Source organism: Corythoichthys intestinalis, chromosome 14 (assembly GCF_030265065.1).
Source record: "Corythoichthys intestinalis isolate RoL2023-P3 chromosome 14, ASM3026506v1, whole genome shotgun sequence".
NCBI classification, from domain to species: domain Eukaryota; kingdom Metazoa; phylum Chordata; class Actinopteri; order Syngnathiformes; family Syngnathidae; genus Corythoichthys; species Corythoichthys intestinalis.
Window position 1 is genome coordinate 42251005 of NC_080408.1, and position 24980 is coordinate 42275984.

General features: G+C 38.3%; 1 protein-coding gene across 1 annotated transcript; it reads left to right on the forward strand.

Moving 5' to 3' along the window:
* Window positions 1–676: 676 nt before the first annotated feature.
* Window positions 677–22769, forward strand: LOC130930382 (mitochondrial import inner membrane translocase subunit TIM44-like). Its single transcript, XM_057858296.1, has 13 exons — window positions 677–758; window positions 1169–1273; window positions 7190–7354; window positions 7447–7527; window positions 7711–7860; window positions 11322–11455; window positions 11570–11655; window positions 16023–16115; window positions 16229–16353; window positions 16441–16491; window positions 16697–16786; window positions 18857–18967; window positions 19078–22769. Exons 1-13 carry the CDS (start codon window positions 729–731, stop codon window positions 19195–19197), a joined length of 1341 nt encoding a protein of 446 aa, XP_057714279.1. The 5' UTR covers window positions 677–728; the 3' UTR covers window positions 19198–22769.
* The last annotated feature ends 2211 nt before the right edge of the window (window positions 22770–24980 follow it).

Consider the following 24980-nt stretch of genomic DNA (forward strand, 5'->3'; position numbering starts at 1 on the left):
TGACATTTTACGCCTTTTTAATCGCGTTTTATTTTTTCAAGTAATCAGTAATTAAAAATAATATTTAATAATCATTAAGATGAATGAATATTAAAACCAAACTTTTGTTAGCTTTAAAATGTGAATTAATCAAACACAATCTAATGAATCAATAATTTAAAAACAAATTCATAATTTGATAATGTGATCAATAATTTTTAAATTTTTTTTTTTTTTGTCATTTTTGTCAATTGGCATTATTATTTGAAAAACGGTTTGAATAATTCTTTTACATACTGATTTATTTTCTTCACCAACAATATAAAAACACTTTTTACTAATTTAACTTTACCTGAATATTTTATAGATTAGGAGTTGCCCTTATTTTGTTATTAAATGTCGAATTGTTTAGCAATGTAAAATTGTTAGCCAAAGAGTGTTAGAATAGTCCATATACCTTTGTGTATAAATATGAAAATAATGACTGAAAACCTTAAAAGACATGAAGAAAAACTAATTTTGTTTTCATCAAGCACATTGTCATTTTTTAAATTCTGTGAGTTAAAAATGACAATGATGCTAAATGCTAACTATTTTGACAAGGTTCGAAAAAAGACTGCGTGGCCCCTTTAAAAGTCATTATGAATGTAGCTCCGCCTATTTGGCGTCCTACCCCCCTCCCATTGGTTGAGCGGGAGGTCAGATGCTGCCGCAAGGTTGCACGTGCAATTCGTCTCGCTTAAATCAAGATGGCAGCCTCCTTGTTTCGATGTTATTTGGTAAGCGCATCCATACGTATCCTTCGTTATCTCTCCATATCGTCAACAAATTTTTAATACGAGACTATCAGCATAGATTGTTTTGGCTAGTGGTTGATCTTGGTTTGCCCTATTAGGTGGTGGAAAAGCCTCGCGTTTGCTTTATTGGTTCTCTCGTGGGTGTTATTCAATCAGCATTTCTGTATTTGAGTACATTTTACTAATGTGGTTGTGTGAGTTTTACTAATATGGTAGTTGTGTGAGGGACCCGACTGAGTCACTCTATAGATATTTTTTATTGATTGCTCAAGTAAATTAAAATACTCAATATGGATTCAGCATTTTCCAAGCCATACAAAGTTACTCTGCACCACAATGTATTTAGGAATGTTATTGAGAACGTTTAGAATATAATATTCTCTGCATTGTAGCTGGTCGGCAAGCATCGTTTGGCCTTCTGTTCCCGGCCTCTGGTGCCCTTAACTTGGAGAGGAGATGCTGACAGGTTACCAAGGAGTCCAGCAGCAGCACTGCAGGTAACTATATCAACAATTTTACATGCATGAATAAACACATTATGGTAAAGTTTGGGTGAAAATATTTCCATCTTCCTTTTAATATACTATTCCTTCTAAAAAGATTTGCGTATTGTGATAAAGTTAATTATTTTCTGTAATGTACTGATCAACATTAGACATTCATATATTTTAGATTCATTACACACAACTGAAGTAGTTCAAGCCTTTTATTTTTTTAATATTGATGATTTTGGCAAAAAAGTCAATAAAACCCAAAAATCCCTATTTCATCCGACCAATACAAAGTTTTTTTAAATACAAAAAAAGTCAACCTTCAATTAATTATATCAGCTATGCACTGAATACTTGGTTGGGAATCCTTTTGCAGAAATGACTGCTTCAATGCAGCGTTGCATGGAGGCAATCAGCCTGTGTTACTGCTGAGGTGTTATGGAGGCCCAGGATGCTTCGATAGCAGCCTTAAGCTTATCCACAGTGTTGGGTCTGCTGTCTCTCAACTTCCTCTTCACAATATGCCACAGATTCTCTATGGGGTTGAGGTCAGGAGAGTTGGCAGGCCAATTGAGCACAGTAATGCCATGGTCAGTAAACCATTAACCAGTGGTTTTGGCACTGTGAGCAGGTGCCAGGTCGTGCTGAAAAATGAAATCTTTATCTCCAAAAAGCTTTTCAGTAGAGCTGGGAATCTTTGGGCACCTAACGATTCGATTACGATTACTATTCAGAGGCTCCGATTCGATTATAAAACGATTATTGATGCACCCCCCCCCCCCCCCCCCCCCCCGCTCCTTTTTTTTTTTTTTTTTTTTTAATTAAATGTTTTGTACATTAGTTCCAAAATTGTTCAAAAATCCTCTCAGGCTAAACCAAACTACTATTTCAGTATAAAGTTAACATATAGCAGTAAACAAATATACAAAAATAACAGTAAATAAAAAAACTCCAGTCCCCATTCTGTAACAGCAGCTTTAAACTACATTCAATTACTTTAATGTTGTGAATCAACTGTTAAAGTTGTTAAAATTGCTCCCGTTATTCCATAATTTCCCTTTTGTCTACTTTCGACATGTGAAAGTTTTAAAACTATTTTAAAGATAGATTCAAGTAAACCTGAACGATATATCCTTTAAACATCGCCATCGCGATGTGCGTGTGCGCAATAGTCCCATCGCAAGCACGTGCGATAGTTTTTCTTTTTTTTTTTATCCACATACGCCTCACTTTCTGGTCTGCGCACAGCCTCCTACCCTCCCTCTCCCAGCCTTTTGATCCTCTCAGTCACTGCGCACAACGATGGCTTTGATCTGGCCAAAGAAGCAGACTTCACACAGGCATCTGTCAATCATCGTTTAATTTGTTAAACAGTTGCAAGGAAGCCGCGCTGTGTACTGTGGGGACGTTGGAGACATTTAAATGCCAGAAGTGATCATGAGGAGTTTGACATTTCTACATGTCACTTCAACAGTCACAGCTAAAGTAGATAAACAGAAGCATTTAATAAAGCCAAGCATTTATCTGCCACAGTACTTTATTCTTGTTCAAAAACGATTTGGTTGGACAGTTATGTTTAAAACATCATAATTATGACATTTGAAGTGCTTAAAAACCATTTATTTATATACATTTTTTAAATCACTTTGGGGGGAAAAGTGAGAAAAAAAACATGTCTTATATGTATCTCTTTCCAATGCTAAATCTCTATAAATACATTGGGCACAAAAAACACACAAAAAAAAACAAACAAACAAAAAAAAAAAGTGGGGGAGGTGCGCTACTTCGCGGTTTTTCACTTATCGCGGCGGGTTCTGGTCCCCATTAACCGCGAAAAACAAGGGATTACTGTACACTGTGGTGATGGTGAGTCATCTAAAGTCTTTCCAAACAGCTATTTAAGTCATCTTGTGAAAATTTCTTGAAAAAATATATATACATTTTTTTTAATATCGCAATATAATATCGCAATATATCGCAAACCCCCCAAAAAAATCGCAGCAATAGTTTTTTCCAATATCGTTCAGGCCTAGATTCAAGTCAATATTTTACCGATTTAGGAGTATTTTAGATAAAAAGTTAATTAGGTTTGCTTGGAAGGTTCGCTACAACAGCCTTGCAGGGAAGTGTACTGCTTTAAGATGGCGGCCGTTTACTAACGCCCGCATCTAGCTTTTTGTAGATGTGCTGCTCACTCTACCGAATCAATGGTGCATCTAGTCCTATATAAATGATATATACCATTACATTATGTGGATGACGTACTTTATAGCAGCTTTTCGGCAGCAGTCAGGTATGTTGTTGGGTTTTTTTTTATCTCGTGGCATGAGTTGAGCTAGAGCCTTGAGTTGAGCATTGGCATTACCCGAGGGGCCGGGTAATGAGAAGCATGATGTTTAGCTACTCTCGCTGCGCTCTTTCTCGTTGCGCCCCAAAGACCGCGCGGCGCGCTGAGTGTGTTGTACTTCCGCTTTACTTGGCATATTTCAATAATCGGAATTTGGATGTTTGTGAATCGTTCTCGAATCTTCCATGGCCATCTTCCATCGTGAATAATCTAAGAATCGGAAATTTTGCACACCTCTACTTTTCAGCATATGGAAGCATGAAGTGCTCCAAAATCTCCTGATAGCTAGCTGCATTGACCCTGCCCTTGATAAAACACAGTAGACCAACACCAGTAGATGACATGGCACCCCGGACCATCACTGGCTGTGGGTACTTGACACTGGACTTCAGGCATTTTGGCATTTCCTTCTCCCCAGTCTTCCTCCAAACTCTGGCACCTTGATTTCCGAATGACATGCAAAATTTGCTTTCATCTGAAAAAAATACTTTGGACCACTAAGCAACAGTCCAGTGCTGCTTCTCTGTAGCCCAGGTCAGGCGCTTCTGCCGCTGTTTCAGGTTCAAAAGTGGCTTGACCTGCGGAACCTGTAGCCCATTTCCAGCACACGCCTGTGTACGGTGGCTCTGGATGTTTCTACTTCAGACTCAGTCCACTGTTTCTGCAGGTCCCTCAAGGTCTGGAATCGGCCCTTCTCTGCAATCTTTCTCAGGGTGCGGTCACCTATTCTGGTTGTGCAGCGTTTCCTGCCACACTTTTTCCTTCCCACAGACTTCCCACTGAGCTGCCTTGATACAGCACTCTGGGAACAGCCTAGTCGCTCAGAAATTTGTTTCTGTGTCTTAGCTTCTTGCATGAGGATGTCAATGATGGCTTCTGGACAGCAGTCAGGTCGGCAGTCTTGCCCATGATAGCGGTTTTGAGTAATGAACCAGGCTGGGAGTTTTTAAAAGTCGCAGGAATCTTTCGCAGGGATTTTGAGTTAATTCGTTGATTCAGATGATTAGGTTATTAGCTTCTTTACAGTACCTTTTCATGATATGCTAATTTTTTGGGATAGGGATTTTTGTTTTTTCTGGACTTTTTTGCCAAAATCATCAATATTAAAACAATAAATGGCTTGAACTACTTCAGTTGTGTGTAATGAATCTAAAATATATGAAAGACTAATGTTTATCAGTACATTATAGAAAATAATGAACTTTATCACAATATGCAAATTTTTTTAGAAGGACCAGTATACACACAAGGAATGTGAACCTCCTGGGTACCTCCTGATAGGATTTGCCATACAGGTCTCACAATAACGATTATCTCACAAAATGGAGATATAACAATTATCGATACATCAACATACGATCGCATTGACTTACGACCCCAGGGTTTCCTCTAGGATTTTTTGAAGCTGTGGTGGTGGTGGGCTGCATCAAAGTCTGACAGCCCCACATGTTGTGCAGCGGCGCAATTGCTTCATATCGTGACTGAGAATTTTTTTTAACAACATTTATTTTTTCCAACAAGAAGCATAACAAGGATCTATTTGAAATATTTAATTTGCCAGGCTAATGAAATATTTTGAAACGTGACAGTCTACGATAGAGTATTGGGCCCAAATAAAAAATAAATAAATAAAATGACTATGAGATTAAATTTGCTACGAGGGGGAAAAAAGTAATTTTACTTAGGGGTAATGTAGCTGTAAACCGCTATGCACTTCACGTACATGTACCTTAGTTGGGAGTTACGACGAAGCATTAGCATAAATCATTCTATGGATAATAATTTGATGTAGATGAGGCAGAAGAAAAAAAAGTCGAATGCTGACTACGAGAATGAATGTCGAATTAATATGACAATAAAAATCGCATTACGTACGGCTCATGTAGCTGAATAAGCAGCTACTGTACGTACTTAACGTAGCGCGTTGCCGCCTCCGTTAAAAATCAACAATATTGAAAGCGTTTGTGTTTTAGAATCGGTTTAAAAAATAAAGAGATCCTTAATATTTTGCCTCATTTACATCAAATTATAATCAATAGAAGGATTTATACTAATGCTTCATCGTAGCGCTCACCTGCGGTACATGTGCATAAAATGCGAAGCTGATTACAGCTACATTACCCCTACTTAATAATACGACTGTTTTTCCTCGTAGCAATAGTATGACATACATCTCTTTTCTTTTTCTTTATTGGCCCTAATATGCACTACATTACCACAACAATAATAGTCCTTCTGTTAACGGACCGTCGTCCATTGACAATTTAAATATTTTCTAAATATTTCAAAATACTCAACTGATATACTACCAGTGACATCAGCAACGGACAAATGGTATGCTAGGACACGACGATTTGGGTAAAACACACACCAAAAAGAATCTAAACGTCATGTCAATGTCGATATTCAGGTTGGTTTCCCAGGTTTATACACGAATTACATTCATTCATTCATTTTCCATGCCGCTTTTTCCTCACGAGGGTCGCGGAGGTGCTGGAGCCTATCCCAGCTACCTATGGGCAGTAGGCAGGGGACACCCTGAACTGGTTGCCAGCCAATCGCAGGGCACAAGGAGACATACAATCAATCACGCACACACTCATACCTACGGACAATTTAGTGTTCAATCAGCGAATTACATTCATTAACTTGAAATATCTTTCTGTGGATTTTTGTCTCGACTCCTCGCCAACCTAGTCAGACTCACGCTTGCGACAGGAGAACCGATGTGATTTTCAAAATAAAACATGTAAAGGAACAATTTGTATTTGATGTGCTATTTCAAACGACTTCTGGCAAACGGTGCGTAAATTATGAGCCATAGATATTTATTTAGATGTATTGTTAAATTATACTAATTATAAATTAGAATGTATCTTTAAAATAAAACATCTCATTTGCCAGACGTGGCGGCTTTTATTTTGGTGTGGCGTTAAATTCGTATATAGAGGTACCACTTAGTGCTGCAACGATTAATCGATTAACTTGAGTATTCGATTAGAAAAAAAAAGATTCAAATTAAATTTTGCTGCTTTGAGTAATCGGTTAATTAAAGTGGCGTTGTAATGGTTTATTTTGAAAGTGTTTGCATTAAGTAGTATAGATTTGGTTGGATACACTGCCCTCTAGTCTGCCTCATTTCACATGGCTCAATCCAGCTGCTCCATGTTAAGATAAACATAAGCTAAGTTTTTGTTTGAGCTAATGTTTTTTTTAATGCATTTGTACTTTAGTTTATAGGTATATTTTTGTGTGACTATGTGTCTGAACCATTTGTTAAGAGTATTGTAAAAAAAAAAAAAAAAAAAAAAAAAAAAAAAAAGCATTTTATAGCATTTAAGCTAGCGGACTTTTGCTATGTAAGTTAGCCAATTGTTCTTTTATTGTAAATAGATCCTTATTTTATTTTTTTTTACCATTTGAGGCTCAGCTCAGGTATTTTCATTTTTCATGTTCCTTATCCGATTACACGATTATTCGAAGTAACTAGTTCATCGATTAATCGACTACTAAAATAATCGATAGCTTCAGCCCTAGTACCACTGTATCAAAAAATCAAAACCTCTGCATTATAGGTACGGTATGCCTCAGGTCGTAAAGGTTTCCTGGGAGAGTTTGTGGACAACCTTCGTCAGGAGTTCAGTAAGAATCAAGAGATGAAGGAGAACATCAAGAGGTTTCGAGAAGAGGCCAAGAGGCTGGAGGAGTCTGATGCACTCCAACAAGCACGGAGGAAATATGTAAGATCTCATATCTAATTTTTCACTGTTCATTTTGCGATTGTTTTCAATCAGCTACACTTGATACTTTTTTCCTTCTTCTTCTTCTTTAGAAATCTATAGAGGCTGAAACGGTGAAGACATCGGAAGTTTTTAAAAAGACATTGGGCTCTTTGTCCGAAACCATGAAGGAGGTAAATAACCGGAAATGTTAGCCTATGTCTTTAAATATTCCACTCTGGTAAAATTAAGATGACCTTTCAATGAAAATCTTTCAACTTTAGAAGGTAACTCTAGTACATTGCAAACTGGTGACAACTGCCATATTGAAACGGCTATACTAGCTCTTCCAAAGTGTTGAACTGCATTGCCCACAGAGCATTGAGGAGGTGAGTCGTACGGACATTGGGAAGAAAATCAAGGAAAGTGTGGAGGAAGCGGCCCGCAGCGCCATGCACTCTGCTGAGACTGTTTCAAAGGGAGGAGAACGACTGGGCAAGACCAGCGCCTTCCAAGCTATTTCACAGGTGCGAAGAGCGGGAGAAAATAACGGATGTTAAATGATGTTTTTTCTCTGCTAGTTTGAATCCATCTTGCTGTGTTATTGTTATTACCCAGCTGGCTGTGGCATGGAGGAAACTGGGTCATGATTTCTCATTTTAGTGCTGTAATGAGGGAGCTTGCATAACTGACCTTTTCATGCAGTCAAGCTCAATTGTATGAGTGAACAAGGGTTTCCCCCAGAAAATTTGCAAAGCTTGATGGTAGAGAAGTCCACTTGGGACCTGTTTGGGGATACAAATATTTTGAAATATAAAAATGTTAAGTTGACAAGAATTTTGAAATTAAGACTATTATGTGTTATTATAGGCCATTTATTAACAATACCTTAAATTTCGCACTATAAGGCGTACCTGACTGTAAGCCGCCACCGACCAAATTTGACACCAAAACAACATTTGTTCAAAGATAATCCGCAGCTGTCTTCACTCTATTATGGGATATTTACACCAAAAGATAACGGGTAACACTTTATCTTAGACAGCAGCATTATACGATTGTCACAAGACCAAATAAACCACCGTAAAGTTTTGAACCAATTGGCTGCAAAGCTTCATTGCTTCAAGAAACTTCATTTGGCCATCACTGCTCCTTTGGGGGAGACGGTCAACCTCTGCTGCCACCTGCTGTCAACACGGTTGTTGTCCAACATGCCTCCTAGCACCCATTGCAGCGCTACAGATGTAAATATCAATCAAAATAATTCATGTTCTGTGCGAGTTACTTCTTCAGTTACTGTTCCAGTTGTTTCATTAATTGCTAGTTATGGTGTTTGTTAACACTTTGACAGTAGCGCCATAAGACTGTCATCAGACCATCATCATAAGACCATCATCATCATGACATGACACTGCCATGATCATTAATGAATGCTTATAACAGATGTGATTTTGTGTCATTCGGCAAATAATCAGACTTTTAATGGATGTAACGATCCAAGCTGGACATAAATGGTAGTGATGGGTCCGTGAGACCTCATGAAGCGTGTCGACACAGTGACACACTGTGTTGACACAGTGTGGATACTGTGTCATTGAATACTGACACCTGCTGGACATAAAAAATCCCTACAGGCAACCCACTTGACAGACTGACACTGAATTGATGACATAGCATGTAAAATCAAATAATTTAAGTCTTTGCATTCATATTGCATTATTCCATATCTTTAAATTATGTGAACATATATTATAATGTGAAAATGTAAGTAATAATGAATGGGTGAATGAGGAATGCCTGTGGACTTTTTGTTCTGATAAAATTTTATTCAAAAACATAGTTTTTTTTTTTAATGTTTAAAATTTAGTTGGTTACCTTTTTAAAATCAAACAAGCCTGCTGTGGACAACACACTTGCATGGAACCAATGATGCCAGCATGCACAAGAATTTCCAGTTGAAAGAGGTTTGGATAAGATGTCCATTGGCTCAGTTGGGCTTCGGTTCATGTTCGGCTCAGCCATGCATCGTTGCACTTTTGCAATTTCATCTACAGTTGCATTGCCTTCTTGACTCCCCACTTCGTCATCTAAGTGCTACCATAACCCACCAGAAAGAAATTGAAGTGGACAAAAAATAAATTATAGCTTAATTACAGATTTCTAATAAATTACCAAAAAAGTGACTGTGGGAAAGTAAAGGAATGGCTCTATACCTGTGTTTATTTTGGGATTATCAGAAACTTCATTCTCATGCTTGGGCCAGTAATGCTTCAGCATTGAGGAGGTGGCAACTGTTTGTATATGGCAGGTTAGTCATATACAAAGTACAAATGCAACATTTCACCTGCAAAAAAAAAATAACTTTAATAGTAAAACCGAAAATTTTGGTCTTGCGTTGCGATACGTTCTGACCAGGACTCGAACCCGCGCGCACTACGCGTCGGGGACGAGTGGCGTTCGCTCTGACCACTAAGGTAACATGTCAAATGCAGGTAAAGGTGTAGGCAAGGCTCCACAAATGACGGACCCCCGTGTACCTGTCACACTAATAAACTCAGATTTACATTAAAATTAATTGTATTTTGAATGGAAGATGACAACTGCATTTTCCCTGTCTTACGTCCATTTCCACAGCATGTAGACAACGAGGAAGTAACCGTGAGATGTGGATTGTTTCAGCAGCTCCATCGCGTTGACAGACGCGCTTCCTTTTGAAGCAGTTTGCCGCGTCATGACTGTGTCGACACAGTTCAATGAGTTCATGCATCGGTCACGTGATTTTCTTGTAGTGATACGCGCACCGATGCAGGGGTTGCTCCATGAGCTCGGCGCGCGCGCCGGCGCATTAGTATCACTGGACCCATCACTAATAAATGGAGTTATTGACATAATTCATAATGTCATTAATGCCCATCCGCTGTCAAAGAAAGTGTTACCTATTAGCCAAAATAAATCAACAAATAAGCCGCACTGGACTATAAGGTGCAGGATTCAAAATGAAGGAAAAAAGTAGCGGCTTGTAGTCTGAAAATTACGATACTTAAAAATAGTTTAAAAAAAAAAAAAGTCTTGAAATTCGTGTTGCACTCTTACCGATCTTCATATCGTTACTGATAAAGCACTAAAAATCATGTCATCGGTGTCAGAGAATACTAAATCACTTGCCGATGCTGTGCAGTATGTACGTCTTGAGATCTAAGTTTCCAACCAATGGTTGCCCTACCCAAGATGCCCGCCAGCTATGTAAACCGCTAAAAATAAAGGATCACTTGTCACCCTTCCCCAGATGATGATAGACGTCCAAACCTGTGGCAACTAATAACCCCTATGCAGTGAATTTCAGTGACTTTATCACTACTATATGTCCAAGCAATTTGATGTGGGAGGGATGGCAGTAAATTAACAAAGGTCAATTGAAGGCAAAGAGGTAACAAATATTTGTCCTTCCTCTGGACAAGATGCACTTTCTTATTAGTTTATCACTAGTTTCTACCCCCCCCCCCCCCCCCCAAACACACACACAGACACACTTTAAATATATTGGACTTCTACAGCCATTAATACTCTGTGTGTACATGTATTATATATGTACACCGTCCTCATGAGGGTCAAGATAAGAGGATAAACTGTTCAGAAGATAAATTAATGTATTTTTTTATACGACCGGGTGTCCGAATCGGTATCGAGAACCACAAAAAAATGGTATCAATGCAATCCTATTTCAAATAGTTTTAACAAATAAACAAAAATACGATACACTGCAATTGAGCACAGTTGCAAAGCTGGGACAGGTTGGTTCAGATGTCGATCATTGTCGCCATTGCTCTTTCAAATGTATCACCAGACAATGTTAAAATATGTATGCGTTTTATACTTTGTAGCACTGTTTTAGCCTGTCAGGCCTGAGGAGCAAGAAAAGCCTCTAGGCCCGCCAGGCTTATAAAGCACTGGAGGCAACCCTGTTCTAACTCAGTTGTCATCGGTGTAGAGTGTTGAGTCCATGAAGAAGGAAATGGATGTTAATGATGCGGGACCTTACAGAGCTCCCCCACAGCTGAGGAAAAGGAGTGATTTTTCCTCAAAGGGAGCAGATGGTGACACCAGAGTATTTGAAGCCAATGAGTAAGTCATTATTGTTGTTGAATCTGTTTGACAGAGTTGTCTATCATGTGGGGCATCATGAAGAATCTGTAATTATTAACTGTTAATTGTGTTTTTTCCTTTTTTGTAATATAGGGAAGCTTTAGGTGTTGTTCTTCACAAGGACTCAAAATGGTACCAGCAGTGGAAGGATTTCAAAGACAATAACATGGTTTTCAACAGTAAGTACTGTAATTTTTAGAGTAAAATTCATTTTTGAAATGTAAATTCCAAATTCAGGCGGAGTGTTACATGAGTTTAAATAGTTGCTGGTAACCAGAAAATGAATTTTTAAAAAATCCTTAGAGGTCTTCAGAAATAGAAAAGGCTAAACAATTAGACTGAAAAAGAACCCAAAGCAATACGTTGCCACTGGTACCGTAATTTTCAGATTATAAACCGCTACTTTTTTCTCTCATTCTGAATCCTGCGGTTTAAAGTCCAGCGCGGCTTATTTGTTGATTTATTTGGGTTAAAAAGTAACTTTCTTTGACAGCGGGGTTACAAGACTGTCATAAGACCGTCATAATTATGGCATTACACTGTCATGGGTGTTAATGAATGCTTATGACAGAAGTAATTAAGTGACATCTGGCAAATTTTGTCACTAACTCTATTTAGTTCCAGCTTGGATCTTTTACATCCATTCACAAGTGAGATAATTTGTCGGATGACACTAAAAGGCATCTGTCATAAGCATTTATTCATGCTCATGACATTGGCATGTCATAATTATGACAAATAAAGTGTTACCAGTTAATATCTTTTGGTGTCAATATCCCATTATACAGTGAGGACAGCTGTGGTTTATAGTCCAGTACGGCTTATCTATGAACAAATGCCGTTTTTGTGTCAAATTTGGTGGTTGGCGGCTTATAGTCAGGTACACCTTATAGTCTGAAAATTACAGTAATTAGATCAGGGGTCCCCAAACTTTTTCCTGTGAGGGCCACATAACCCTTCTCTTCTCTGATGAGGGGCCGGGGTCAGTTTGTAACAGAAAAAGTGTGACGATTGCAGGAGTGCCTAAATGTAAAAATGTATTGTTTTTCAGAAAGCCACAATCAAATAACCCTTTCTGGATTCTTCACGGAACCAAAGTAAATAAAATAAAAATGATATAATATAATATAGTATAATATAATATAATTAGGGCTGTCAAACGATTAAAATTTTTAAGCGAGTTAATCACAGCTTAAAAATTAATCGTAATTCATCGCAATTCAAACATCTCTAAAATATGCCTTATTTTTCTGTAAATTATTGTTGGAATGGAAAGATAAGACACAAGACGGATATATACATTCAACATACTGTACATAAGTACTGTATTTGTTTATTATAACAATAAATCAACAAGATGGCATTAACATTAATATTCTGTCAAAGCAATCCCTGGATAGAACGACTTGTAGTTCTTAAAAGATAGATTTTAGTACAAATTATAGAAATTTTATGTTAAAACCCCTCTTAATGTTTTCGTTTTAATAAAATTGGTAAAATGTTCAATCAAAAAAATTAACTAGTAGCTCACCATTGTTGATGTCAAGAATTACACAATGCTCATGGTGCATAAAATCAGTCGCACCCAAGCGCCAGCAGAGGGAGACAAAAAACACAAGTAACAAGTGGACATGACACTGCTGTCATTTTAATCTGTTTGAGCGGGGCATATGCGTTAATTGCGTCAAATATTTTAACGTGATTAATGAAAAAAATTAATTACCGCCCGTTAACGCGATAACTTTGACAGCCCTTAATATAATATAATATAATATAATCAGGGGTGCACATAATTTTTTTGCCCAGGTTCTCAGAGGAGGACCTGGAGATGTGACTTGGTCCTCATTGAGCTTGAGAGCCGACCCACCTGATGCGATAAATTTATGACAAGCTTTACTTAGAGTCAATTAACTTTGATTAATTATATTAACAGTTAATGCTTGATTAACATCAACTGGCACAACAAAATTGCCATTACTTTGAAGTGAAATGTAAAGAAATAAACATAAAAGCACCAATTCAAAATAAAGGGCATTATGCGGCTCCCACATTAACTCCAAGCCTTTTTAAAAGTGGGATGTCCTCCTCATAAGACCTCATTGAACGTGTATGTTTAGCTTTGTAAAATGCGAGCAAAAACACGTTTGTCAGTGCATGTCGCTGTTCATTACCTTTATTCCGCCCTATTCCGCCACATGTCCATAGGGCGAGTGGGGTCCTGTTTGACATCGATAGTTTGCTTAATTGCCACATGCTCTCTGTTTTTTTCGTGCTTTTCAAAGTTTGGATGGCTGAAATTCTTTGACCCTACATAAAATGCATTGCTCTAATGGGCGACATTGGGATTCTCACGGCACATTTTGTACCGCATTTCCGTGCGAGCATCATTCACTTCTAGCCATGGTACCTCCTGTAGCCACTTTTCAGCAAAAGTCCTTTTTTTCGGTAGCTCCGGTGACGTCTCTGTCGTCTGTCTGTATTTTGACGGGGGTGGGGGAACACGGAAGTAATTACTCAGTGTGGCCTGCCTCATCGACATTTTGAGAAGTTATTTTCTCGTGTCCGCCGCAAATAGTGGTCAGCCATCGGTACGCAAAAGCGTATGGAAGCCGTTGAGGGCCAGCGCGTTTGTCTACGTCCAGTACGCATGTGCGGACCACTTATGTGCACCCCTGAATATAATATAATATAATATAATATAATATAATACCATGTAATGTAATATAATATAATAATACTGTATTAATTAAATAGATAATAACCAAATAACCATTGCTCAGTTCTTCACAGAAAAAAGCCAGGACATAAATAACTCTATTGGAAAAAAAAAAAAAAAATTTTTTTTTTTTTTTTTTTTTTTACAATTTTTTTTTTTTTTTTTTTGCTCAGGGGGCCGGACCAAATGTGGCTGCGGGCCGTATCCGGCCCGCGGGCCGTAGTTTGGGGACCCCTGAATTAGATTCTTCGTGAAAGAGAAATTAAACTAGGAGACTAACCCCTTTGGCGCAGTCTCCCAGACCTTGTCTTTTTATGCACAGTTAAGGCATTTAGTAATGGGTGGTCCTGTTGCCTGGGGTTTGCTACACTCTGGCAGCATGTCCACAAATAACATTGGATAATGATTAATACACACCTCAAGAAAAATGATTGTCACCATGAGCACCAGTTAAGTTGTTACTATAAATATTTTGACCTTTTGAATATACGATCAATATACGGGGACAATGGTGATGACAATGATGATGATGGTGGTGGTAGTGATGATGAGGCTGAGAAGTGACTGTTCACGTGAAAAAAGGACCGACTAGGGGGTGGGACCAAAAAAAGCTCTGGTTCTTCCCACCCCTTTTCAAGCTACATATGTATGTAAGTGGTACCTCTACATATTAGTTTAATTCGTTCCAGAACCTGGTTTGTAAGTCTAAGTGGTTGTATGTCGAGCAGGATTTTCCCATAAAAATACATTATCATGCGATTATTTTGACAGCCCAAAATCCTACGCTAAATCCTTCATAACTACTGGAAGTACATTACAAATAGCAGTTACACATAACAAAACAAATCAATTATAAATACAAATCGGAATAATAATAATGATAATGTAACAATTTCAAATCGTGATCTGATGTGGCGGTTTTGTTTTACATGCTGTTTCTGAACGCACTGTGTAACTGACGACAGTGTGAGAGAGGTGCAGAAGAGTGGAAAGTTTTTACTTTATTGTTTGTTGTGTTGCACAAGTTCTGAAATAAATGATTAAAAACCTCACGAAGCTAACGACTTCCTTGCTGGTGTTACAATAATAAGAGTTGTCACCTTAACTTATAAAGACTGGCAAACGGAGTCGGAGGAGGATCGTTAAGATCGTAGACAAATTCTGGCCGTATCGTCGAGCCAGTTCTCTGACAGTTGCACAACACGCTCATATTTTCCTATCAGTTCATCTTAACTGCAATGGTAAGAGTCACCTTTTCCTTTTTTTCACCACCCACATTAACCTTCTTGGGACCCATGTTGATTTCTCTCATAAGAAAATCTGTCGTTCTGCCGTCTCACGGGAAAACAATGAAATTGTGACGCAGTTGTAAATCGTCGTATTTCGAGCATGTCATCATATGTCGAGACAAATGACGAGTCAAATTTTACGTCGAATGCCGAAAGGATTGTATGTCGAGGTACCATTGTATACATATTTCGTTATTTTTTTCTCATTAGTACAATTATTGTTTTTTTTTTTTCCTCTTGTTGTATTTCATTTATAACTGCTCGAAAAAAAAAAATCAATTAAACACTAGATTCAGGAATAACTTCCAAAAATGTTATCGTGGCAGTTCAAAACGAATTGAGGTAAAGTAGTCTTGACCAATATAAAAAATTTCAGCTAGTCTGAAAATAAGCACAGTAAATGTTGACAATTTCTTTTGTAAACACTGGGTGGCAGTAGACGCACCTAAATCCACAACACATGAATGAAGTGTGATGCTGGTCAGTCCACACAAATTCAGATTTGACCATGATCCTCATGTCCTTCTCCTATCCATTCCAGGGTTCTTTGAGATGAAAATGAAATATGATGAAAGTGATAACGTCCTGGTCAGAGCATCCAGAGCTGTGACTGACAAAGTTACCACCGTCCTAGGTAGAGAGCTTCTTGTTTTCTTTGCCGTGAAGCCACAAAAAGAAAGTCCACGATTTTTTTGTGTGTGTGTCTTGCCGTCTAATATTTGACATTAATTTTGTTTATTTTCCCAGGTGGTCTTTTCTCCAAGACGGAGATGTCTGAGGTGCTGACGGAGATTGTGAAGGCGGATCCTAAATTTGACAAGGACTCTTTTCTCAAACAGTGTGAGAAAGATATCATCCCAAACATATTGGAGGTAAAATTTATCATTGATCATTGGATTGGAATTTAAGATCAATTTATATACAGTAACAGTAATATTTTTATATTATTATTTTTATAGGCTATGATTCGTGGAGAGCTGGATGTATTGAAAGACTGGTGCTATGAAGCGGTAAGATCTACATGATGGCATTAGATTTGTGCGACAACTCCATGTACATAATGGGAAACACTGGGCACAAAACTGTGTTGTTTTTTTTTTTGTTTACTAAAACATGATTATTTTTTGCATGAACCCACAATCATATTTTGTGTGTGATTCATGGCAAAATTTTACAAATTGCATACCTGAAGTATATTTTGGTTTCTGTCCTCAGACATACAGTCAGCTGGCCCATCCAATCCAACAAGCTAGAGCTTTGGGGTTGCTGTTCCAGTCCAAAATCCTTGATATTGACAACATTGATGTAAGTGCCCACACAGCAGAACGATTAATCAACGACTAAATTATTTGTGAATTTATTTGTATAGGACAATTCAACACAAGGTAATTCAATGTGTTTTACATCACATTAAAATAAGCAAGACACAAGTAATACAATCAGTTAAGAAATATATGAAAGGATACATGAAAGTCACATTAAAACCAGCTAGACACTGTTAAAGACTAAAACAATGAAAATAGGAAACAGAAGTAAAGGCATAAATTGATAGTCACGTTACACATTGCAATTTTGAACAGTAAGTAACCCCTGACCCATTTTCATGCCTGTGTATGGGGCGCACTTCGTCATAAGGCGCAGTAGTACTAGTCGTAGTAGTAGCAGTAGTAGTAGTTGTGGTTGGAATAGCGTTGGCCTTCAAAGAAAAGAACACGGTGCCCACAGTCAAACATGGCGGAGGTTCCCTGATGTTTTGGGGTTGCTTTGCTACTTCTGGCACTGGACTGCTTGACCATGTGCATAACATTATGAAGTCTGAAGACTACCAACAAATTTTGCAGCATAATGTAGGGCCCAGTGTGAGAAACATGGGTCTCCCTCAGAGGTCATGGGTCTTCCAGTAGTACAACGACCCAAAGCACACTTCAAAAAGCACCAGAAAATGGTTTGAGAGGAAGCAGTGGAGACTTCTAAAAAGGCCAGCAATGAGTCCAGACCTGAATCCCATAGAACACCTGTGGAGATCTGAAAATGGGAGTTTGGAGAAGGCAACCTTCAAATCTCAGAGACCTGAACAGTTGGCCAAAGAATGGTGTAAAGTTACAGCAGAGCACATTGTAAGAAACTCCTTGATGAAGCGGTTGTTCGCAGTTATTTTGTCTAAAGGTTGTGCTACCAAGTATTAGGCTGAGGGTGCCAGTACTTTTGTCCGGCCCATTTTTGTTTTATGTAAAATAATAATGATTTAATTTTTTTCCCCATTTGCTTTTGTGTTTTTTCATTACAAGCAAAATAAATGAAGATAGTACTACCAAAGCATTTGTAATTGCAATCATTTTCTGGAAAAAATTGAGCATTTTCTGACAGAATTGCAGGGGTGCCAATACTTTTGGCCAGTAGTATATTAGTATTAGTGCTGCAACGATTAATCAATTAATTCGAGTATTCAATTAGAAAAAAAGATTTGAATTAAATTTTGCCGCTTCGAGTATTCGTTTAATTAAAGTGGCGTTGTAATGGTTTATTTTGAAAGTGTTTGCATTTAGTTTTATTGATTTGTGCCCTCTAGTCTGCCTCATTTTACATGGCTGAATCCAGCAGCTCCATGTTAAGACAAACATAAGCTAAGTTTTGTTTGAGCTAATGTTTTTTAATGCATTCATAATTTATTTTTTTGGTATATTTAGCCATTTTGATTAGGGATATGTGTCTGAACCAGTTGTTAGGAGCATTGTAAAAAAAATTTTTTTTTAGCATTTAACCTAGCGGACTTTCGCTATGTAAGTTAGCCAATTGTTCTTTTGTTGTACATGGATCCTTATGTATTCTTTTGTACCGTTTGAGGCTCGGGTATTTTAATTTTTCATGTTCTTTATCCGATTACTCGATTATTCGAACTAACTAGTTCATCGATTAAGTGACTACTAAAAAAATCGATATCTGCCGCCCTAATTAGTATCCAACTTAGTCATTTTCATTCTAGGCTATTACAGATACATACCGAATGTGTTGCCTTCAATATAAGGCTTATATAAGGCTTTCAAGTTTTTGTGGCTCCAGACATATTTGGGTTTTTTTTCCAGTATTGCTTTTTCAACATTTTGGGTTGCTGACCCTGGTCTATACTTTGAACTCACTGGAAACCAGTGTGGTGATTCCATGGCTGTAACTGGTGTAATATGGTCCATGTTCCTTGTATTTGTGAAAACTCTGACAACAGTCTTGTGGATAAGCGGCAGTATTCTAATAGATTTTCTTTTTTGTTGAGACCAGTAAATGCACCATGGGAATAATCAATCTGCCAAAAATGAATGCTGGCATGCCATGTTATGAGAATACTTGCTCATTGTTGATTTTTTTTTTTTTCGCTTATAGTTGGCAATGGGGAAGATGATGGACCAGGGCCCAGTTCTAATCATCACCTTCCAGGCCCAAGTTGTCATGGTTTTACGTAGTCCCAAAGGAGACATTGTGGAAGGGGATCCAGTCAGTTCATTAATATTTTTTTTTGTATTTACTGACTCATTGTGTTTATAATGTCTCAATCTACTCTGCTCTACTGTGTTTAAACTTACGTTACTTTCCTTTCGTGACAGGAGAAGGTATTAAGGACAATGTATGTTTGGGCGCTTTGTCGCGACCAGGAGGAGCTGAACCCCAACGCGGCGTGGAGACTCCTTGACATCTCCGCATCCAGCACTGAACAGGCTCTCTAGTAAGGAAAACATCAGTGAAAAGACTTGAACTGGAAATTATAATGCAGTAACGGAATGGGAGAGCCTGGAATACTCACTGAACGTGGACTCATCCAGGTGGAATTTTGTGTATTTGCACACCATTTCTCCATTGCCGTCACCATGAAGATGCTTAATGTGAAGGTTTGTAAAAACAGATGACCGACTAAGTCTTCAAATCATTAAAAAACAAAAAACAGCTGATAGCATAGTAGATCACATCTCATGATGCACTCATACACTAGCCAGGTAAGGACTAAACTGCTCGCTTGATCAGTTCAACTGTGCTGCAAACATATTTATTTGTGAGACAAAAATGTATACCGGCAGCAAATGATCATGTTTAGTGCATTTGACGGTGATGGACGTCCAATCCATTTTGACTTGGAGGGCTTAGCAGGGCGCCTCCCAGTCAAAATGAATTGGACGTCTATCGTCGTCATTGGCACTGAAACATGATAATTCCTAAATAAAAATGAATCAAATGTAAATCTATAGGACCATTATTGGAATACATGATGAATGCTCCTCTACTTACTGAGGATCGTGTTGCACTTGCTGTTTTATTGGCGTGTTTGTTCACTTGTTGATTTTACATGTTGAATGTGTGAGTAGATGAGTTTACCTCTTTATTTTATAAATGGGGATACTGTTACGTTTTGTGGACTGACTAGACCAGTGGTCTCAAACCGGTCCTCAAAGGGCCGCAGGGGGTACTGGATTTCATTCGAACCAAACGAGACAAATACCTTTTCACCAATCTGGTTTCTTACAAGTGTAATCAGTTGATTGCAATCAGGTGCTGCTTATGTTAGTAGAAACCTCATTGGTTGAACTGTTTGTGCTGGATCTGTTGGAACAAAAACCAGGACCCACTGCGGCCCTTTGTGGAGTCGGTTTGAGACCGCTGGACTAGACTATGACTGCAGTGTAACATTTATTACTGTATTTTAACCCCATGCTTGTAATGTGCAGCTTTCTCTTTCAGTGCAAGTTTGTTTTGAAAGCCTTGAACATGTACAGTATTATATAGCGTGTATCCAATCTGCTGATGTGCACGATTACAGTTAAAGTAAATAGTGATCAAATTTGTGTCGCCCAAACTAGTATGTTTTTAATGTATACCATTACAAGCTCATTTGAGCCAATGTTTTTATGTCCACTAGAGACCATTAAACTGCGCCCCGTGTGTAGAACTGCGCGGCATTTGCTTTTCTCATTTTGACACTGACGTGCATGATAAATGTCCATGAATCCAGCTGTTGATAAACCTATGGATTTACTGTGTAGTCCTGTATAGGGATGATAGATAAGGCTGTAAATGACATGTGCCAGTCGATTCACACATAGGGCAAATATATATGGCAGCTTATCACACAGTTGTCAGTTATGATGAACAGCTACCCCCACTAGCTTCTCCTCACGAAGTGTTTTTGCGCTTCCAGCTGCAATTCCATAGAAAAATGCAGCGTTTTGTAATGTATGTATTTTGTAAGAATGCTTAGAAACAAAAAGCATCCCACATATGTTAGGGCTGGGCAATATGGCCTTAAGTACTTATCACAGTAAATTGAGCAGATTTACCTCAATAATGATAACGATAAATTCACCCAAGCGGACTGTTCTATAATTTAAAAATCTAAATCAATGCATGAAATATAAATTAACCGTTTCTTGTTGATTGATTTACCAGCTTTCAATTTAACAATTGTACATGCAGTCTAAACATTAATTTATATAATTTCTTGTAAACAATAAGAATTCAAGTATGAACATTTATAATAACTTGTGCTTTATGCTGAATGCTTTAGCATCATAAACGCTATCAGAGAAATCACAAAGATACAAAATAACGCGACATACTAATTGCTAGATGCAGTCCGTGCCCAATCCACTCACTCAAGTTCAGCTGTTTGGACGTTCGCCGTTACTCCATAACCTTCATTTGTAGCTTGAGCTGCTAGCGTTAACCTGTGGCCTGGCTGCAAGTAGAAAGCACTGGATGCCGCCAAAAGTCTACTTAATGTGGGGTGAAAGTTTGGCGAAGCTCCCTTAAGCCACATTCCATCACGTTTACTTGTAGCGTTGGCCGCTAGCGTTAGCCTACCGGGCTTCTGTTTGTTTGACTTCCTGATAATGACTTCATACGTAAGCACACTGAGTGCTTTCTTAAAGGGGAATGAACATAGCCAAACAACACACAGTCATAGCTGGATGAAAAGACTATTTTCTTGTTTTATTAAATTACCAAATTTACCAACATGGTCAAAATTACGTCGGTCATCATGAAGAATTTCGGTAACTGTAAATTTTCGGTATACCGCCCGGCTCTACTGTATGTTATTGCTGCTTCCACATTTTACACCCAATTCACACTGTTCCAACTTAAAAATGTTTCAAAAATTAACATGGCACAGGGATGTATTTTTTATTAGCCCAAAAGTTCATGGTTGCCCCAAAAACTTTGTCCCCCTCAAAAAAAGCCTAGTTAATTTCCAATAGCATAATAAACCTAACATATTTATCTTGCTCATTCAATTCTCATCGTTAGTCATTATTACTGTTGACTTTCAAGTTGAACCCAGGCACCCATTGGCAATAAAGTAATCCCAATCCAAAAAAAAAAAAAAAAAAAAAAAATCCCTATTGGCTCCCATTGGTTGTCACCTCGGACACACACAAAAAAAATCTTAATTGGCACCCATTGTCATTCAACGAAGTCCCACAAAAATCCTTGGTGGCTCCCATTTACTCTCGCCTTGGCCAAGATTCACCCGAAAAAATCTCCAATCGCACCCAATGACATCCAACTAAGTCCCACAAAGAAATCCCAGTGGCTACCGTTGACTCTCACCTCAGACTCACAAAAAACAAATCTCCATTAGCGGTCCTGCCAAAAAAAAAAAAAAGAAGGAAAATGAAACTACTCCAATGGCACTTACTGACATTCAACTAGATCTCACAAAAAATCAAATCGGGACCCACACAAAGTATCCACTCTCTCTCATTCACATTCAGCTAAGACCTGCAAAAATGTTTATAGTGTTACTTACAAAAATTTGACCTAAAGTCACCATCGCCAATAAAGCTTTCCCCTGCATTTTTTCCAGAAATTCCATTTTCTAGTGTAAACCGTGAGAGAACTGCAGTACAATGTGAAGTAAGAGCTTCCAGCCCTGGAGGTGATGTTCGTCAACCCTTAACTCCCAAGTATTGTGACTTGATGAACGAGGTTGGCTGATCAAGCACAACTGAGAAAAGCTGCAGGCAGTGCTTTGTTGACTTATTACGACATGTTCTTCAGCCACAATAGTGCTTGTACTCTATTCAAGATTTACAAACGCATCCTATTTGATATACCTCTTAAAGCCTAGGCGCTCGAGAAAGTGCTAACATCACTTATGTTATGTAAGCAGATGTTGCCCTCTTTTGCTCATTTGGCCTCCGTTTCCAGAACATTTTAATTCATTCCCTGCCATTGACGACCATAGATGTCCAATGCATTTGAACTGGCAGGCAATCTATTGTGTTCAACAGCAACTGATGATATATATATATATATATATGTATGTATGTATGTATGTAATGTATGTATGGCGGAAAACACAACACTGAAAAAGCAGTTTTTGCTCTTGCACTCCTCTTTAAAAGAAACTGCTGCATTTTAAGCCAAAACAACTGTTGTGTATGATAGAACAATATGTCTATATGCTGCAATAGCAGATTCATGGTGCAAATAGCAGATTCATGGCGCATTAAGCCCCCAAACCTTTTTTAATTTGTCTGTTTTACCCTGGAAACCCCTGTTTACAGACGTCGCGCCACCGCTTTTGTTTTAACCCAGCCATAAAACTAAGGTAATTAATTATATTTATAATTCAAAATATCTGTCATTTTTAGCTTACAATCATTAATTGATATCTAATATTTAGTTTAAAAAAAAGACTTTAAAAAATTATTCACTGCATATTTTAAACTTTTAAACAAATTACGCCACAATGAAAAAAATGGTGTCTGTAAAAACGTCACGGATATCTACCTCGTAACGATCGCTTTATTGTATTTTTTTTTTTTTTTTTTTTTACTGTTGCATTTTCTCCGATATGTTGGATGATAAATAATCGATCCAAACGAAGAAAAATTGGGGGGGAGGGCGTTTGAAAGGGTAAATATATGAAAAAGAAAATCTCGACCACTCCTTAATGTCTGCGATTTCTGCATCGCGACCCTTGCTATATTACCATGTTTTACCCTTAAAATCCCCCAAAAAATGCAGCTGTGGCCATTCACAGCTCCGTCCTGACTAGGGATGGGAATCGAAATCCGATTCCAATTCCGAACCGGTTCCGTGTGTTTCGAGGCCTCGACATCACAATGAAAAAGCCTTAACGATCCCTTTAACGATCCCTAAAAACGCATATTGCGTCGTGACGTGTCTTGTTGTCCAGACGCATCAAACTAGCATGGCGCCAAGAACCACTCGCTCCAAAGTTTGGCTACACTTCACCGGGAAAAAGGGTGAAAATGAAAGGTTAAGATAGTTTAGCACGAGCATTGCCGCCGTAAACAAAACAATGACAGCACGTAGGTTCGAACGCTCAAAAGTGTGTCTTCACTTCACGAGAAAAAATAACAACAAAGCGACTTGCAGTCATTGCTAGGTGGAGATAACTGCATCGGGAGGGAATAGACTTCACTGTCCACACCGAGACGCTCAGGCTCAGTCCTGGCTATACAGCTAGCTAAACTCCCAAATGACGATGCAGAAGACGTTGGTATAATTTGCTGACTTTATTCAACCATCACTTGAAATTAAAAATAGAAATGAAACAAATAAATTTGGTCCCCAATAACAAACAGGTTTGCATCAACGTAAATCAGCGATGATTAGCTGCTAACACAGTCGTAAGAAACAGTTAGCATGCGTTCGCTAGCATTAGCACATCGTTTAAACCACTACACAACTGGATTTAAGTGTCCGATCGCGAGTGGAAACACACAACAACAACAACACAGAAGATGATACATACAGGCGTTGCCTCTGTAGATATTTTACAAACATTGACAAAGAACGTAGGCTCGTGGCAGTGTTTCCCTTTCTCACTAACTCGCTCACTCGCTTGGATGCAGCATTTCTTCTTCTTCGCGTGTAAGCGCGCTCTTCTTCACGTGAGCGCGTTCTTCTTCGCGTGAGGAAGCGCAAGGGCGCCACCACTTGAGCGCGAAAGCGCCATAAAAACTAAAAGGCATGCGTTTCAATATACTGGTAAATAAAAACAGGGGTCCCCAAACTACGGCCCGCGTCTCCATATTTGGTCCGGCCCCCTGAACAATTCCAGGGAGCATTTTGAATTTTTTTTGTTTTTTTTCTCCCTCAGGAGTGTTATTTATTTCCTGGCCTTTTTCAGGGAATAACTCAGAGAGGGTTATTTGGTTATTATCTATTTAATTAATAGTGCTATTATTAGTTATTATTATTGTATTATATTATTTTTTAAATTTTATTTACTTTTGTTCCGTGAAGAATCCACAGAGGGTTATTTGATTGTGGCTTTCTGAAAAACCATTTTTTTTACATTTACGCACTCCTGCAATCGTCACACTTTTTCTGTTACAAACTGACCCCGGCCTCTCATCAGAGAAGGGAAAAGTTATGTGGCCCTCACAGGAAAAAGTTTGGGGACCCCTGCTTTAACACATATTGCCTAAGGCAGAACGACCTATATGCCAATATATACCAATATTTTTTATTTCTTTTAGAAAAA